Source organism: Columba livia, chromosome 2 (genome assembly GCF_036013475.1).
Source record: "Columba livia isolate bColLiv1 breed racing homer chromosome 2, bColLiv1.pat.W.v2, whole genome shotgun sequence".
NCBI lineage: Eukaryota > Metazoa > Chordata > Aves > Columbiformes > Columbidae > Columba > Columba livia.
Genome location: NC_088603.1, coordinates 21,532,664 through 21,550,980, shown reverse-complemented (window position 1 = coordinate 21,550,980; position 18,317 = coordinate 21,532,664). Strand labels below are relative to the sequence as shown.

The 18,317-nt window shown below is 36.1% G+C and overlaps 1 protein-coding gene across 1 annotated transcript in view; it reads left to right on the top strand.

The window, feature by feature from the left end:
• Positions 1 to 18,317, top strand: part of MALRD1 (MAM and LDL receptor class A domain containing 1) — a 255,324-nt gene that overhangs the window by 14,478 nt on the left and 222,529 nt on the right. Inside the window, exons 6-9 of the mRNA XM_013370091.3 lie at positions 3,314 to 3,457; positions 8,397 to 8,554; positions 15,044 to 15,136; positions 17,307 to 17,514. Of these exons, the coding sequence (XP_013225545.2) occupies positions 3,314 to 3,457; positions 8,397 to 8,554; positions 15,044 to 15,136; positions 17,307 to 17,514 (603 nt within the window). The remainder of the gene's footprint in view (positions 1 to 3,313; positions 3,458 to 8,396; positions 8,555 to 15,043; positions 15,137 to 17,306; positions 17,515 to 18,317) is intronic.

The window sequence follows — 18,317 nt, the reverse complement described above, 5'->3', positions numbered from 1 at the left end:
CAGGAGTTTCTTGGTACAAACTCTGACGGCTAAATATAAATGTAATTTCATTAAGTTTTAAGTTGTTTCTTACCTTTTCTCCCTCTCTTGTCTTCCAAACAGCTCACCTTCTATCTCTTGTCCAGTTCAGCTACAGAGTAAGATTAATGAATTAAAAAAAACAAACAAGGCTCTGTCGTCATTATAGTTTTCCCAACAGCTACCATATTATTCCAGTTATCACCCAAGCACTCCACAGCTTTTTATTATACAATTACGTATGTACTGCAGAAAAAAATATATTAGGTGTCAAATAGAAAATATTGAAGTTATGCCCTAAAACATATGCTAAAACATATGTAATACAATATTTCCTTTTAATTATACCTTTAGTAGATCTCCTGTACAAAGGCTTCATACTCTTATCCAAGTGTGTAATTGCCCGGCAGAAATCTCTTGACTCCTGATGAATTATATATGTGATGAACTCCTTTATTAATGTAGTTTTTCAGATCTTGCCGTAGGGGTGAAAGCGAAGAACCCCAGGGCATGCAAGTGTAATACTACAAGGGAGAATGAGGTGTTTGTCTTCCTTTAGACACTTGAAATGGAGAAGTGGAATACCTTTTCTGCAAAGCTAGTGGGTTTGTTGTTGTTGTTTTTGTGGTTTTTTTGGTGGGTGTGTTTTTGTTTATTTTTTCCCCGCCCTGGAAAACTGAAATAATTATATGTGTATATATAAACTTACAATGCAGAAATTTGACAAAAATCCAATAAGAATACTTCAACTGGAAACATCTCAAACTTAGTTCCTTAGTGAATTTTAATCATGCAAAGATGTAATATTTCATATCACAGGTGCAGAATGACATGCAGGGTATTTCAAATGAGCTACTACAGGGATGGGAGCCAGAAAATCCAAAATACTAGTCTTACTGTTGTCTGACATGCTGCAGAATTAAGAGCTGGGAAATGAGTATTTTTGTCCCAAGAGACTGAGATTGTTGCTAAAACACACAGCCAACCCACCTCAGAAATATTTACAACTACATCTAAAAAAAATGCAGAATTGATTATAATCTTTAGTTTCAATAACTAAAAAGTGTTTAAAGAAGAGCCTGATTCCTTTTGAGTTTGAAATTTTTTTTCAAATGTTGAAATTTTACAAAATCCATCCTTTCTAGACCATTCTAGAATTTTGAATTTTCCATGGGAAACAAGTTTTCCACAAGTTCTTCTAACTAAATAGACACAGTTTGAAAAAAGTGTAGATGTTCATGCAACACTGGAACAAGGAAGAAATGAGAAGTTTGTAGCATCAGCTGGACAGGATGTTTCACTGATATGTCAGTACTGAATATCACAACTCTAAAATACAGTAGACAGTAATGTTTATGTCTACTGTCATAAAATTATTTCTTCTGTACAGTCAGGAATTTCCATGTTTTCTCTGAGATACGCTGGCCTCTATTTAAAAGTGTGTCTTAACCGAAAGGTTGTCTTTCCTTTGCAATAGTATTAAGAAACAGAACTTCCACTATTGGTACAATTCTGCTTAAAATCATTATTGTCCTTCTGTAGCCATGATTAATTACAAAAAATGTTGCAGTAACAGTCTGGCATCTTGAACTTCACAGACTATGGAATCACAGAATGGTCTGGGTTGGGAAGGACCTTTCAGTTCAGATCACCCAGTCCAGTCCCCCTGAGATGGGCAGGGTTGCCTTGCACTGGATAGATTGCTCAAAGCCCCATCCGACCTGGCCTTGAATGCTTCTGATGGTGGGGCATACACAGCTTCTTTGGACAACCTGTTCCAGTGTATCACCACTATAATAATAAAATATTTCTTCCTTATATCCAATCTAAATCTAGTCTCTTTCTGTTTAAAACGATTGCCTCTTGTCCTGTCACTACAGCCCTTGGTAAATGGTCATGCTCCATCTTTCTTATAAGCCTCCTTCAATACTGAAAGGCCACAATAAGTTCTTCTCAGAGCCTTCTATTCTCTGTGCTGAACAACCCCAACTCAGCCTTTTTTTATAGGAGAGGTGTTCCAGCCCTGTGAACATTTTTGTGGCCCTCCTCTGGACCCATTCAAACAGGTTCATGTCTTACTTATGCCAGACACCACAGAGATGGATGCAATACCGCAGGTGGGGTATTCCTGAGAGCAAAGCAGAGGGAAAGAATCACCTCCTTGGACCTGCTGGCCATGCTTTTTGTGCAGCCCAGGATATGATTGGCTTTCTGGGCTGCAAGTGCAGATTGCCAGCTCACGTCCAAGTTTTCATCCACCAGCATCCTCAAGTCCTCTGCAGGGCTGTTCTTGATCAAATAATCCCCCGGTCTGTACTGATAGTGGTGATTGCCCTGAACTAGGTGCCACATCTTGAGTTTGGCCTTGTTGAGCTTCATTGGGTCACTCCTGAAGCCTGTGAAGGTCCTTCTGCATTACATCCCTTCCCTCAAGTGAATCAGTTGCATCACTCAGCTTGGTGTCATCTGCAAACTTGATGAGGGTGCACACAATCCTACTATCTATGTCATAATGAAGATACTTAATAGCGTTGGTCCTCATATGGATGCTTGCGGGATACCACTTGCTACTGCTTTTTAAATGGGCATTGAGCTGTTGACTGTAACTCTTTGGACATGGCCATAACAGTCAATTCCTTTTTCATCTCCCAGTCCATCCATCAAACTCATGCCACTCCAATTTAGATGTAAGAATGTTGTGGGGGACTGTATCAAAGGTTGTCTAGAAGTCCAGGTAGATGACATCCATAGGTTTTCCCTTGTACATTCATGCAGCCACTCCATTGTAGAGGCCACGAGATTAGCCAGGCACGATTTGCCCTTAAAAAGTTCTTGAAAATATATGGTGATATAGCCAGGAACTTGGTTCTAAAAAGAAGAATTCTGTTGCAAGCATTATGGAGATGCTGCTGAGTTTAACCTCTCAGTTAGAAGTGACTCTTCTGTAGCTATCATCAAGAAAAGTTTTTTTTGTTACGACGTTTTTTTTTTTTTTATAATGCCAGGCAACTCTTTCTGAAGAAGTTAATTCATAGAGATTGCAATGTCTGGCTAACATAAATAGCAGTCCATTGCTCTGAAAGAAGCATCCCTCTTTAAGGAATGATTTTTTTTAAAATGGTATTATTAAAGATGGCAGCCCGAAACACTAGACAGCACTCAATAACACACAATTCTTTTGAAGTAACCACAGGCAGAAGAGTAGTCAAGTTGTTTAATAAGCACATGTTTCTCATGAGAAGTAGTCTCATAAATAATGATTCCTTAAGAAGTCAAGTGATTGTTTGTCTTTTAGCTCTGCAGACTTCTGATTTTGAGCTTGACATGTGCGCGTGGCAATTAGATCAGGCAGCTGAACCTGCTATGTGGGCACGACTGCAAGCCAGACACAAGATTGCCTCCTGTTCCTTCCTGAAAGATTGGAGCAACAATACTGAAGGTGGGAAATGTAAGTTAATGCACAATTACTAGCTGTCATGAAGAATGTGGTGCTTTTAGGACGAGGCAGTGACCCAACATAGAAACAGAACAAGAACATGAAAAGTAATTGGATGTATTTTGTACTTAAATTAGCTTTTGCTTTGACTATTTAATAAGGGCAGTGTGAACATGTGCTGGTAAAACATGGGAGATTTTAATGTAAGAATTCCTATATAAGCTAAAAATTTATTTAATTTTCAGTTAATTCTTTGTATGAGATCTATGTAAGAATTTAGTGAAATTAAATCTACCTAAACCACACACAACCTGTGTGTGTTTTTTCTGTTTCGTTTTGGCTCTGACACTTGACAGTTTCACTTGTGTAGTACTACTGTGTTTAAGCCTACAGTCAGGAATTTCATTTTATACCTTTAATTAGGGGACTTGTAGAGAAAAAAATGTTATACAAAATAGTTTATTACTCTTAAAAATAATAAAATTAATCCAGTTGCAATTTTCAGAAGTAAAGAACAGCACTTGTTTTTGAAGTCACTGTGTACTGCTTGCCTACGGGTTTATGGGATGTGTTTTTGAAAGCTTAATGGATATAAATGTCTAAGTGTTATAATGTGAAATGGAATCACCTTGCCAGCTAAGCTTTTGGATTGTCTACACAGGCTGCCTTCAAAGGGGTTAAGTAGCACTAGTTGTAATGATATAATTTGTGATGTACTTTTAAACAACTGATAATGTTGAGATTACTGCTTGAACTCTGAGCCCACAGAAATGGAGTACATCTCATTGATAGTAGCAGTGTGAATGCTTAGATATTTTTTTCACTTTAGAAAGACATTTAAAGTAAATTTAAGCATGTATTTCAACATGTTCGGTAACTATAAGTCAAATTGCAATGGATTAGCAAACAAAAGTGCTTGAGTGTATACACTCTAAGATGAATTTTTGAATGTTAACATCTATGTACAACAGAGAGCATATAGACCAGTAAAATACATTTTTTTTTTTTTTTTATCATCTTAAAGAAAAAAAAAATTCACAGTACCTTTCAGTTTCCATTGGGCTATCTAACAAAAATGACACATTCCAGTTGATTTTATTTTAAACACCTCAATGAAAAGTATCAGTGCCATACCTTAACATGATACTTTAAGGGCTGGTAATGGATATGAATTTCTAGGTATGGCAATATTGTCTTAACAGAAAATATACTGAAATTCTGTAAGTGGCTTTTACAGGACCAGGTCACAAGCAATGTCTATTGAAAAAGAACTAATTTTGAAATACATGTTGTATAGGTGCTTGTGCATTCTTGTATAAATATGCACAGGTAGCTGAGCAGGCTGAACATATGGCACAAACAGCTGCTTGTGGACATTCCCTGTACTTCCATATCATAAAAGAAAAAAGAATATTTGAGAAGAAATCAGCGTCAAAACACACAGAATTTAATTCATCGTTTATATTGGAAAGTATTGAAAAATCTGAACTATGATTGCTCATCTCTCAATACATTCAGCATTTCTATTAATGGAGATTTGTTGAGGCATAAATGAAGAGTTGAATACTAAGTAAAATTCTGAAAACTAAAGGAATGGTATGCTTGAGGGCTCAAACTTGCAATGCAAATAGAGCTTGACTAAGCTTTAGTTTCTGATTTTGATAAAAGCTTTCACTACTATAAATAGAAGAGAGGTAAGAAACTAAATTATAAAGCAGAGGTCTAGACAATTATATTTATAAAGAAAGGATTTCTTACAGGCTTTGAATAATCCTCCTTTCTTGGTATTCTTAAATGTAATAAAACACATTATGTCCTTGGCAGACGTTGTTCTTTCATTGCTTCTTTTCTCCAGTGTTGTATCATAAGTATTTCTATATAACTCTTACTCTTAATTTATTCAGTGTCAAAAGTTCTTAGAAAAGTTTTGTATTCCTCTGTAATACCGTTCATAAAGTACTTTGGTTTTGTTTTCTTTATTTATATTTCCAGCATGCTATGTGGTTTCCATAGTTCATTCTTCTTGCATTGGGTTAATCTAGTTTCCTACATCTGGTGTAACACTTTAATAAGAAATTAATGAAACTAATTATCTGCATGATAAAAATCAAGATTAGGAGATCGAAAAAGAAACAAAAGGAAGTGCTATGGCTTTTAACCTTACATTTCAGATAACTGATGATAAAAAAATCTCCAAGTTTAAACATGGAAAAGACAGTCAAACCATTAGATTATGTGATACTATTTCATTACTCTTTTGTTTCTTTTTGTACAAGATTTCATCTATGACTTACAAGTTTATGAAAATTTATCTTTGCAGAGTAGAAACAATAGCAGTTCAGATTAGATGTCGTCTTTCTTTAAAATGGTTGAGTGAGAAGGTTGCAGGGGATTGTTTCAGAGACTGAACAGTTCTCTGCTGGAGAAGAGAACTTTCTAGGAAAGGAGAGGTCCCATCCTGTGGCTTAGTTCTAACTGAAGGCTCAGTTGTTACTCTAAAATTGGTAGCATAGATTCAAAGTATTTGCAGTTTGTGGAACAACAACAGACAAAACCAAACAACCTCTCTCCTCTGCCCCCAACAGACAAACAAAAACCAAACCGGGATTAAAGCAGAAGGAGTCACAAAATAATTGAGTCAGAAAATGGTTAAGATGGAGCCAAGCAGCTAAAGATTTATAGGCTTTGAGTTTTTAGTGTAGCAGGATACAGGCAGGTTCACTGACCCATCTCATTTCTAAGAAGGCACTGGGCCACCTCAACAGTAAGTTGGAAGCTCTGCTTCTAGTTGGGCTCCATTGCAGTCAGGAGCTGACCCTTCTGCAAAACTCCAAGATTTTGCTTATCGCAGATGAAATTTTTCTTCAAAACTGAAAGAAACAAGACTGTCTATTTAGCACCTGATTAAGCAGCCATGTGGGGAAAATAAAAGGCTTTATGGAAAGATATTAAAGGCTGCATTCTTTATCCTGGCAAGGATCCCATCATCTCTCACCAGAAACACACACATCTCCATGACTCAATAGCCCTACTACCACATTGGCAGGAATGAAGTGATTTTTCTAGGATTCCTATTCTACTTCTAAAAACATGGTGAAGTTTGGCACTTCAGAAACAGAAAGTCATGAAAATTCAAGAGAACAAGATATAAAGAAGGTCAGAGTATAAGCACAGTAATATGTTATGCAGTGTATTGCACTAAGGGAAATTCAAACCTTAGAGAAGAGCAAAGTTTGTAAGAAATGAAAGAGAAGCCTTCCTAATATCGTTAATATTTAGAAATCTACTCAATAGCTGTCGGCTAAAGGTAATTAAAAAAAAATATTCCTTGGAAAAGTGAAAACAAATAAATACTTTAGTATAGTTTATTGCCTGTCCAGTTAAACTGTCAGTTCTACTTTTACAGGCTATAGAGAAGAGGGGAGAAAATAATAATAGAAAACCTGTATTTCCAGGACAGAAGTTCCTGGAGTCTTCATTTGTGAAAGTGGGCTTCAATTTGTTTCAGAAGCATTCACAATACTTGTGCAAAATGCATGCCCTAAAGAACAGTCAGTATCCCTTGTGGACACATGATCATTCTGGATGTTTCATAGAACTTCTGTTTCTCTAGTGCTGTTCACTTGCTTTCATATCTAAAAATCTTGCCAGCTTCACTTTGGTCTGTTTTTAAAAATTCGGGAACTTAAATTGAAAGAGAACAAATAATTTTAATTATCATTAGGCTCAGAAAATAAAATTGTTTGGTTTTATAATGACATCGGAGAATTCTGAAGGTAGACAAAGAATTGATAGTGTCAATTCTAATGTTGGTGAATATTTCTCTGATGCAGAAGACAGCAGCAATAGAAGCATAGAAGATTTGTTGACCTTTGCAAACATAATGCTGGGTTAAACCTGAAATATTTCCTTATATCAAGGTTAGCTGCTGTAATATGAAATTGCAAACCTAATTCCAATGAAATTGCAGCTGTGTATTTCAGTGTACACACAAAGAGTAAAATAGCAACAAAAGGAAAACAATGTGGTCTCTTATAAAAATTAAACACTTTTCCTGTGAAATGACTCTATCTCCCTTCAGCTTGAAGTAAACTGTGTTACATCTGCAGTTGAGATAAGTCGTATTTAGAGGCATGAACACAGAAAAGTGGACTTAAGACCTTTAATCAGTCCCTGTTTATTACTTTAATAGGTGCTTCAGAAGGCAGAAAAATATTCTGTGACAAGGAGAAGACCTGATATATTTGATAAAAAGTATTTAACCTTTTTATTTCCAACAAATAAAAGACACTGTTGAGGAGATGGAGTACTCTTATAGATCTCTATAAGAATGCTTTGCAAGGGGCAGTAGGTCAAGAAGAGCACAAATTGCTTTTCTGCTTCAGATGGGAAGACAATATGTTTCCAACATTTTCTTGCAGAAATTCTGGCTGAGAAGTAGAGACCTTGATTACATGGTAGAGATGCTACTACCTCCTGTAGCAGTAAGGTGGAATACTTCCCCCCCCTTTTTTTTTTTTTTTTTTTCGTCTTTGTAAAGTCTACAGAAGTATTACTATAAAAATGGAAACCATAGTGGAAAAATAAAATCCAGTTTCCAAATATATTTTCAATTAAGTCTTCAATGGTTGTAAATGTAAGGAGGCTGACCTGAATGTGGGACTGCTTACAGCTTTTAAGCTGCAAAGGTAACTTCAAGATATTGTCAAATGATGTAATTCTTGGTTGCTGGGATTATCTGTGAGTCAAATGAAGATATATAGCTATCTTTTTAATCAAAAACACTTAGATGACATGAAAGTATCATAATCAGCATGACAATCATATTCCATTGTTTGGTTTGGTCTATGGTTTAATATACAGGGAAACAATCCTTATTTCCAAAGACCAAGAAAAATATGTTTTGTTAAAAAAATGCACTTTTTTTTTTTGTTTTTCCCAGGCCATTTTGAGTGGTTAGAAGCTAATGACAATGCATTATATAAAAGTGCTTATCTTAACAGCTCCATGTGTCATTGTTCCAGCAAGAATTGCCATTTTCAGTTTCATTACTCCATGGCAGATAGCAGCGTTCTCAAAGTGGTACTATTTACTAATCAGGTAAGAAGAAATATGCATTCATTTTGAAAGGGTAAAGCCCAGGTGTTACCAGCCAAAACAAGATGAAATATGCCTGCTAGCACATGCCTATCCCCTAAGACAGCTTGTGTAATAAAGTAACTTTGTATCATTTCACTGATCTATGCAATTGTAAAATCTGGATATTGGCCTCTCAGCTAATCATAAAACCTGGGTATTGGCCATCTTAGCTATAAACTAATTTGATGGGTGGATGTTTTGCAATAAGACTTTAAGGACAAACCCTAGCTGTTACAGAATTAAACAATTTGGGGATTTCAAGAGAAAAATCCATAGTAGCAGCTTTTCTAGCCTTCCTCCCATTCTTGAAATGGGAAAATAAGTGGCAGGAAGGCTTAAGCTGTGCTTTTCTCTCTGGTGATACAGAAAAAAAGGAAAGTTGCTGGCTTAGAATGTCTGGAAAGCTCTCTTGTTTAGCCACCTGGCTCACACAACTGGATCGCTGCAATGGATGGCTAGAAATCATAGGCAAGGTAGGAGAGGAGTTGGGGGTAGCCCTGTATGTTACGGAGTGTTTTGATTGTCTAGAGCTTAATGATGGTTTGTGGTAGGTCCTGCATTTAGATCACAACAACCCTGTGCAATGCTACAGGCTCAGCGAAGAGTTTCTGGCAAGCTGCCTGGTGAAAAATAATCTGGTGGAGTCGGTCAACAGGCAGCTGAACATGAGCCACCAGTGCATCCAGGTGGCCAAAAAGGCCAACAACATCCTGGGTTGTATCAGAAATAGTGTGGCCAGCAGGATGAGGGAAGTTATCATACTTGGTGCTAGTGAAGCTGGACCTTGAATCCTGTGTTGAGTGTTGTGCCACTCACTACGAGAAAGACATTGAGGTGCTTGAGAGAGTTCAGAGAATGGTGATGAAGCTGATGAAGGGGGTGGAGCACAAGCCTTATGAGGATTGGCTGAGGGAACTGGGGTTGTTTAAGCTGGAGAAAAGGAGGCTGAGGGGAGACCTTACTGCTGTCTACAACTACCTGAAAGGTCTGTTCTCCCAAGCAGTGAGTGAGAGGACAAGAAGAAATGGCCTGAAGTTGCACCAGGGTAAGTCTAAGTTGGATAGTAGGAAAAATTTCTTTATGGAAAGGTTGTGAGGCATTGCAACAGGTTGCCCAAAGAAGTGCTGGAGTCACCACCCTGGAGGTGTTTAAAAGACGTGTAGATGTGGTGCTTAGGGATGTGGTTTAGTGGTAGACTTGACAGTGCTAGGTTAACATTTGAATTCCCTGATTTTTAAAGGTCTTCTCCTGCCTAAATGAATCTATGATTCTATAATTTGCTTTCCCTGTGTTTTAGAGAATAATTTTTCTATTCCTCAACTTCTATTAGTAAGTAAAATAGCCACGTCAAACCGAAACACAAATGCCATTTGAGCAATTATAACTATTTCCATGTTTCTTACCTCTCTTGCTTTGTGGGGTCTTTCTGCTGTTGGAATGTTCCCTTTCGAAAGATGTGTTTAATAATATAATATTGATGCTATTGTACTGCTACTTAATGAAAAAAACGAGCAGTACAGCTTGTCCCATTAAGGTAATGGTTCTCATATCTTGATGCTGGACTTGAATTATTTTCACCCAACAATACAAGTATTTAAAAAGAGAAATCCACTTCATTTACAAAGATAAGGTGCTTAAAAAACCTAAAGTGTAACACTATCAAGGGGTCTAAGTATAGGAGCAGACAATGGAAACTTCTTATTTCTTTCCTACTGTGTCTGCAAGTATTCGTGAAAACAGGTCTTGCTCATTTTTTGTTATAAGAATACTATTTTCAGTGGTTCGTCTACGTAGTATCAATGGATCCAATTTAAGAATTTTGTTTCCCTAAAAACAGATCAAATCATGTGAGTCAAAAACATGAGAAAACTGACATTTGAACTCATAGAAATGAGAGCCTAAATTCAATTAATTGATTCTCAGTTCCTTACATACGTATTAGAATAACATTTTTGGCAGTTATTACATCAGTTCTATCTATTCTGTTTCCACAGCTTATCTTAGCTGTTTTGATGAATTTTTCCTTCAGTCAGAAGTGTATTTTTTGCATGTACACTTGTTTAAAGCTGCTATGAGTTAATCATGCTGCAAAACTGGCCAGAAAAACCTTCAGAAACATAAGCTTCTGCTGGTAACTTCAAAACAAAAATCCTACAGACTCATATTTAAGACTTTCCAAACTAAAATGAAGTTGAGGGGGTAGCTTTTACTCATTTTGTTTCTTAATCATTAGGTTGCTTACGAAAAGCAAATGAATCTTCAAAACTAACCATATGCTGAGAAACAGAAGTGAGACCCAAGTGATGGCTCTGACCCTGGAAGAAAAACAGATCTGGTCTCCTAGAGGCTATTATTCAAAATAACTGCTCAATTGCATGGTCCTGTACCATGCAGTTTCCCTCCACCCCTTTTACCATTTTTAATGGTCAGAACCTCTTATGTCTGAATAACTCCTGCTGTTTCCCAGTACTGACAAGCCTGATGCAGAGAGTGGATTGTATTTCATGTGCAGTTCTCAGTACAGGTCTTTGAAGACAAGCACCATGGAAGTTGCAGATATATCCCTAGCCTTCCTTACGCTTTAAACAGAGAGGCCAGAGATGAGTGGACATATTTTCTAATATAGACATTATGACATCAGTTGGAAGAAATGGAATTTAAATTTCACTTGAGTATGAAGAAGGAAAGGGAAAATGTACTCTCTTTGTCAACAGTAACCTGTTGTTGTCTTATACTTAACTTGCAGTCCGCAATAATCTTCAGAACTTTTCCTGTTTTATTGATGGCTGAGCAAAGTCACTCTTCATTCAATATTACTGCATTTGATAATTTGATTTTTCTTTCCTAACTGTGATTCATATGTCTTTGAACTTTGTGTCATTGGTTTGATTTTTTCTTTTTTTTTTTTTTTTTTTTGGTATATTGAGGTGATTTTAAATTCTAATGATGTCTTGTAATTCCTCCCAATTTAGTATTATTCACATTTTTTAAAAATTTATTTTTCATTCCACTATCCAAAGAGTTAGTCAGCACAATAATTATGTCATGTCCTGGAACAGACCAATGCAGAGCCCTATTATCATTTTATTTTAGTTTGGTAAAAAACTATTGACACATCTTCTTTTAAATAAGGTCACACTACTTTTTGTACTCCCATTTTACAGTGATTATATCTGCACAAAATCTCCTCCATTTGCTTGAAGAATATGCTATGTGATTACGTTCAAACCTTAATAAAGTAATGTAGTTTCTACTTTTTCAAGTTTGTTTACCGTGAAAAAATACACTGGCTAAACATGACTTGCTTTTCATCAGAAGCAGCTAATGTAAGTTTCTCATGTCCTAATTCTCTAGCTGCTTACAAGATTATTCTTAGCAATTTGTTCCAGTGTCTTATGAGCTGTCAACTTTTAGCTGACTACCTATAATTGCATAGTTTATATTTTTCCCGGAATTGTGATATATATAGTTTTTTATCCCAGTTCTCTACACATTCTCCTCAGGTTCTTCAAGTTAGTTGTTGATGATAAAATATCCCTTCTATTATGTAACCTTTACTTAAATCTTCCTGGTTCTCTTCCAGTGTCAGTACTTCTGCCTTATATATATTTGTAACATTATTCCTGTCCATGTTTGCATTCACATTTTCCATTAACTGTCTTATTAACAGAAAATATTACCAATATTAGCTGTCTGATAAATTATAAACTTTTCTGTGAGAGCTGGAACCAAGGAACATAATGTTGTCTTCAGTCTTTCGCTATTCACTACTTGCTCATTCCTCCCATTAAGTAACGGGTTCTTACTTCATCCTTTTATCTTCTAAATCTTTATATCTTGTATGGCTTACAAAACAGATGGAAATTAAACTGTAAAAGATAATTTCAACTGATGTTTATATATGCAAGCGTTTTTGTACCCTAATGCACAAAATTTCTGTAAGTTTTCAGCAACACTTGCAAAAACTATGCATGTACACTCCTCTGCAGAAGTTAAAGGTGATCCATTAACCACCTCTGAAATGAGAGAAGCAGGAACAAAATTATGACTGCAGTTGCACAGCAGTGAATGTAACTGTAATGTCAAAAATAAAACAAAAAAAAGAGATTGTTTTACAAATGGAGTTGATAAAAATAAGTCATGATTGTCTATTCCATCCTTCATTTCTGAGTAGCATTATCTGAAAAAAAAAAAAACCAAACACTGCTGGAAAAAGAAACTGTTCTTGTCTACTTTAGCTTTACAAAAATTGTTTATAGGTAGTAATATACCACAATAAAGGGAACAGAGTGAAGGTATTTCGAGCAACCATTCTCCTGTGTCACCAAAATATATCTAGAGGGAAAGTACTGGAAAAGCAATATACTCAACATTTTAAAAGAAGGCCAGAGATGCAAGGAATGTGCGAGAGGATTAACACGTTTGTACCAAAGAGGTGGAAGAATCTGACAAACAGGATGAATGCTAAAAACTTGTTGCATCTGTGTTGATTTACAGCTCTCAGTGTAAAAACAGCCCTAGAAAGTCTGGATAGTGGCATGTGCACAGAAAACTCAAGTTTACTGCCACAAGCTTCTTTTATTAAAATAAATCTGTGAGAAAGAGATGATCATGGGGATGGGTATCTAAGCTGTTAATTAAACATGAATAAAATTATAGTATCCAGATACATTCAATCATATAAACAGCAAATATAGAGTGTTTCAAAAAATTATACAATTGTATTTGGAGCATTCATATGTGCGTGTGTGGGGGAACACGTTAATTAAAATATTTCTAAAAGCAGATACTGAACCACAGGCTACGAATTTAACCTACCATGCAGTATGGTTTTTAGTAGATTATCCTTTTCTTTGTCTCAGATGTGGCTACTGTGGCTAATAACATTAATATATTTTCTTTGGAAGGCGAATTATTTAGCAAATTAAGCCGGTTTATGCAAAATGAAGTGTCCTCAACATTGAAAGACTTTTGCTGAATATCTATCACATGATCAAGTTGACAAATACTTATATCCTTTACTGATGTGGAAACTCACAGCTGGCTCTTATTTCTCAAATGAAGTACCTCATGTGGTTTATCCAAATTTGATCTTTTTTGTTATTTAGTGTTTGGAATTAGGTCTTGGCTGTATCTTGCAGTTTTCCAAAACTGATCTTCATATATATGTTTAATAGAGATTTAGTCTTCCAGCTTTGTTAATGTATTGCAACAGTTGAAGCCTTGATAGGAAAAGAGCTTAAGTAATTGGTTACTTGTCACAAATCATATCAGTGTAGTTCTGCTGGCTCAGAACTTTCAGTCTATCAAGCAGTAGACAACATCTTCCTCCTCTTCTTTATATCGCAAGACAGGAAAAAAGATAACTGTCCTTTTTTATAGCAATGATAATATTTCACATACCTATGACATCCCCCCATACCTTACATCTCCTGTAAGGTAAACTGTTTTCATCATTTTGATTTCTCTCCATAGAAAGGCTTTCCATTTCTCTTATCCTGATATGCATCTTTTTCTGAACTAACTCTAATTCTGTAATATCCTTTGTGGAAAAGTTATGACTAGTACTATGCACAGTATCCTAAAAGGAATCTCACTATTGGTTCTTGTAATGGTAAGTCTGTTTGTATGTATAGCCTGTGTTTACTTTTCTTGCATTTTTTTTCTGTCTTCCTGGTTTTGCCTTATTTTGGAGATGATTCTTGAAAAGATTTTATTTAGGATATGAAGTTCACATTTCTATGTTTCTTTATGCTGGCCTCAGCATGTTCCAGTTAGGATCATGACCAGAAACAGAATGAACATTATCTGTTTTTGTCAGATTGTTGAACCAAAAGGGCTTGGAGTGCTTGCATAAAGGGAGCCTTACCATATTTTGAACTCTTGCTGTTAGCCTTAGGAGGTGGAGTGAGAATGGAGATCAAGGTAACTCAGAAAATAACTAGGACTTGTTGGGTACTACTACACCTGCTTGTCTTACAGATTTAAAAAAAAAAAAAAAAAGTTTTAACACAGTTTATTGGGTTATTTTGACAGACCCCAAATTCAGTTCTAAGAAAATGAGATCTAATCGTGACACAATATAATATAAGCAGTTATTTATTAAAAAGAAACTAATGTAGAGACCATCATGGAAACCTATTGTTAAATTCAGAAATAACATGGTTTAATTTACATATTAGTTCACTTTAATTCTACCAAGCTGACCCCTAATAATTATATTATTAGCCTGTTTAATCACAGTAAACATGTCTTGTTTCCCCTCTCTCCCATAGATTTCAGTGCAAAGATTGCAAATGAATATGTGAATCTCTATCTCCCCACGTAGAAAAGCTTTGTACACAGTGGTTCTTTAGCTAGGATACTAAAATATTGAGAACAAAAAATGGCCTTGATAATTTATAGAGATACAAAAATCAGCTTTATAACATCATATTCTACGTTTTACAGGAGGAACGTGTCTTGTGGGAAACCAACACCATGACTAAGAAGGAATGGGTCCAAGTGGATATACAGCTACCAACAGAACTAGAAAAACTGAAGGTATGAATGAAAAATGCACGTGCTCAATTTTTGAAGTTGCTTTACCTTATTGTTTATAAAGTTTCCAAGAAACTTAAAAGATTGTTAAAAATATATGTTTCTGAAGGTCTTGCTGTTCTTCATTGCTTCATTGCAAGTAAAAGTCTAGTTATAGCTCAACAGAACATCTACACAAACATCATGTGTTGAAGCTTCTGGTCTTAAATAACATGCAAGAAAATGAATAGAAATCTCACCATATATTAGTTAGTCACCTATGTCTATCTTAGGTGTTACCAACTCATTTAGATATAAATGCTATTAAGTGAGATAATGTGAACGATGTTTGTGGGATTTTAGTGAAAAGATGTAAACAAGTAATTGTGAGAGAATATTTTCCCTTTGAATTTTCAGGCATGGAGAAGAACACAAAGATGCAGCTACTTAATTCTTATATGAATTTACAAGTTTCTATTTTTAGTAATCTTACATTTGCATTTTTTTCTTAATTCTGTAAATAACCATCGTATCTTATTGTCTCAACAATCAGCTGAAAATGTAATCTCTTCAAGAGGATGAAGTCTAAGCCTGCTTCAGGAATTGATGTTCTGACATTTATTAGAATGAATGCATTTCAGCAAGATAGCAGGTTATAAGTTGCCTTTCTCTTCTTTTCCCAAAAGGAAAAGTGTGAAGAAATAACCAGATATGTAGTGAGACTATCTAATGTATCTAAAAATAAGTAAACAAAAGGCAACTGCAGTATATATATAGAAATCCAAGACTGTGCATTCTTGTACAAAATCAGCAAGGATTATTAGTGCTTGGGGAAGGAAAGACACTATCTTTAGTTAAGTGACTATGTAATGTTTTCAGCATAGCGTTCTGCTCTTTGAACTGTTTGAGAACAGGCAGTATTTGAAGTCTTTTGTAATTTTGAATAGATTGTCTCTAGTGGAAGATAATTATATAGATCATTCTTATTTCTTAGGAAGATGACATACGTTGTCACTCGAACCAAATTCCCAGGCTTCGGGGAGTGTGTTAGACCCTACTGTTTATGCCCTCAGCCACATCTCTTCTAGTTTCCTTCTGTTTTGTTGGACACTCTTGTCTATATTTCCTTCCATTGTGCCTCCTGCCTCTTGCACTGAGACTTTCTAAGACTCGTGCTCTGGTTGTGTTCCAGCCTGTTAAAACGCACTACTCCATATTTGATTTATGTTTCTAACTCCTGCTCTTGTCTTTCAGTGCTTTCTTTCATTGCAGTCTTAAACTTTCTGATTAATCCAAGCTTGCTTCCTCCTTGCTGTTTTAGCTCAGGTGAAAGAAACTTGGAGAGCACAAGTGGGTTAATCTCCTTACTTTTAGACCCAGCAGACCTGGGCTCCACAGTGGCCAGGAACAAGAGATGTTCTTCAGAAGCTTAATTGCTTTAAATCAGCTTATGTCAAATCTGGTCAGCTCTAAGGGAGTGCTGTCAGAGAGATAAATGTTCCTGAATTTCTATGTCTATGCCAATAATAGTAAAATAAGCAGGGCCAGGGCACATGCCCAAGGATTGGCATATGATAGCCCGTATAGTGAAAACATGAACATGGTCCCTAGCAAGTTTTTCACTCAAGCAAATTGGCCATCTCCCAGTCAGTGTCTGGAACAGTTCAAGGGTTATCAGCAAGCAGGAACTGATCCCACTGCGCAGACTGGATGTAGAAAGATATATCGGTTGTTAAGCTATGCTCTGCCATTTGGTGTCCGAGGACAGTCGCTAGCCCGTTTTATTCACAAGTGAGTGTAACCAAAATTTTTTCTCTTGGGCATCTGAAAAATTATGTTATGAAGATACTTCAGAGCAGAAGATGGAGTCTTTAGGATATTACATTTCAGGTCACTGTTCTAAAGCACTGAGACATTGCAATTTTTAGCCAAATAGTTATGATATTGGGATTTTTTTTCTTTAAAATGGGCTTTTACTTGACTTAATTATTAGAATTCTTCAAACCATTCTAGTAAAAAATTTCAGAAAATTCAGCTTGAGGTAGTTATACAAAATTACAGCTTATCATTTAAAATGTTACATAGTTTTGTAATGGAGAGTATCCAGTGCTTTTTACACATAGGACATTACTGTTTTATGGAAATAAAAAACTGTTGTCTGTAATGCAATTATTTTAACTGTAACAATCTACAGCTTATGTTTAAAGGAACACTCCAGAACAGGGCAAGTTTCATCTGTCTGAATAACATCCAGCTCTTGGACACTACACCATCAGAGCCACAAGGTTTTTGCTCCGTAGAAGAATTCATCTGTGCTGATGGACAGTTGACAGAGCCTGGATCAGCCTGTGACTCTCACCCAGATTGTTCAGATGGCAGCGACGAGGGTCCTGCAGCCTGCTGTAAGTGAATTACATTGCTTTAGAAGGATATTGTGCTGAAGAGTATTGTGAAACCTAAACAGGTCTATCCAAGAAATGGCTAGAAAATTTAGTTATTATTTATATAGCTTATTTTCCCCAGAATATTTAATGATGTACAGGTTAGGTCACAGCATTTTCTGTCATGTATTTTTCTTTTTTCCATTGTTTTCTATTTCTCTCTCTCACCTCAGCAATATGTTTTGGATCCACACAGTAACTTTTTAAATGTCTGCAGAAATGTAACATTTGCATATTTCTGCTTAAATGTATTCCCTACATACAATGTTTATAACCTCTACTTCCCCAGTTCAGGAGGAATTAAAATCTCTCTTGGGATTCTTTGTTTTAACACTTTTCTAATTTAGACTGTAAGGTGTTAACAGAAAATGCATTAGGTGATGTGATATTTGCATATGCTTAACCCTGTATGTCAGACACTAAACATTGGCATTGTGTAACTGAAAGATGAACAAATAGCCTAGTTATAGTCAGTATTTTAAAGACCACAGTTGGACTCAATCTAGAGAATATTGCTTCCATTGTGCTCATGTGAATGGATCAGAAAAACTGGATAGTGGACAGAAGAAAGCAAAGTCAGAATGGTCTGGGGATCTCAACATTGTCCTTTGTGGTACCTTCAGAATTAGGGTGCTCAGGCAAATGCTGACAGGAGGTCCAGCCATTGCAGAACGCTAGCACTGCCCAGCACTCCTCTGTCCTACTGCCTCTGCAGTTACCTTTGGTTTACTATGTAGCACTGATTCTCCACTAACCCTTAGTGT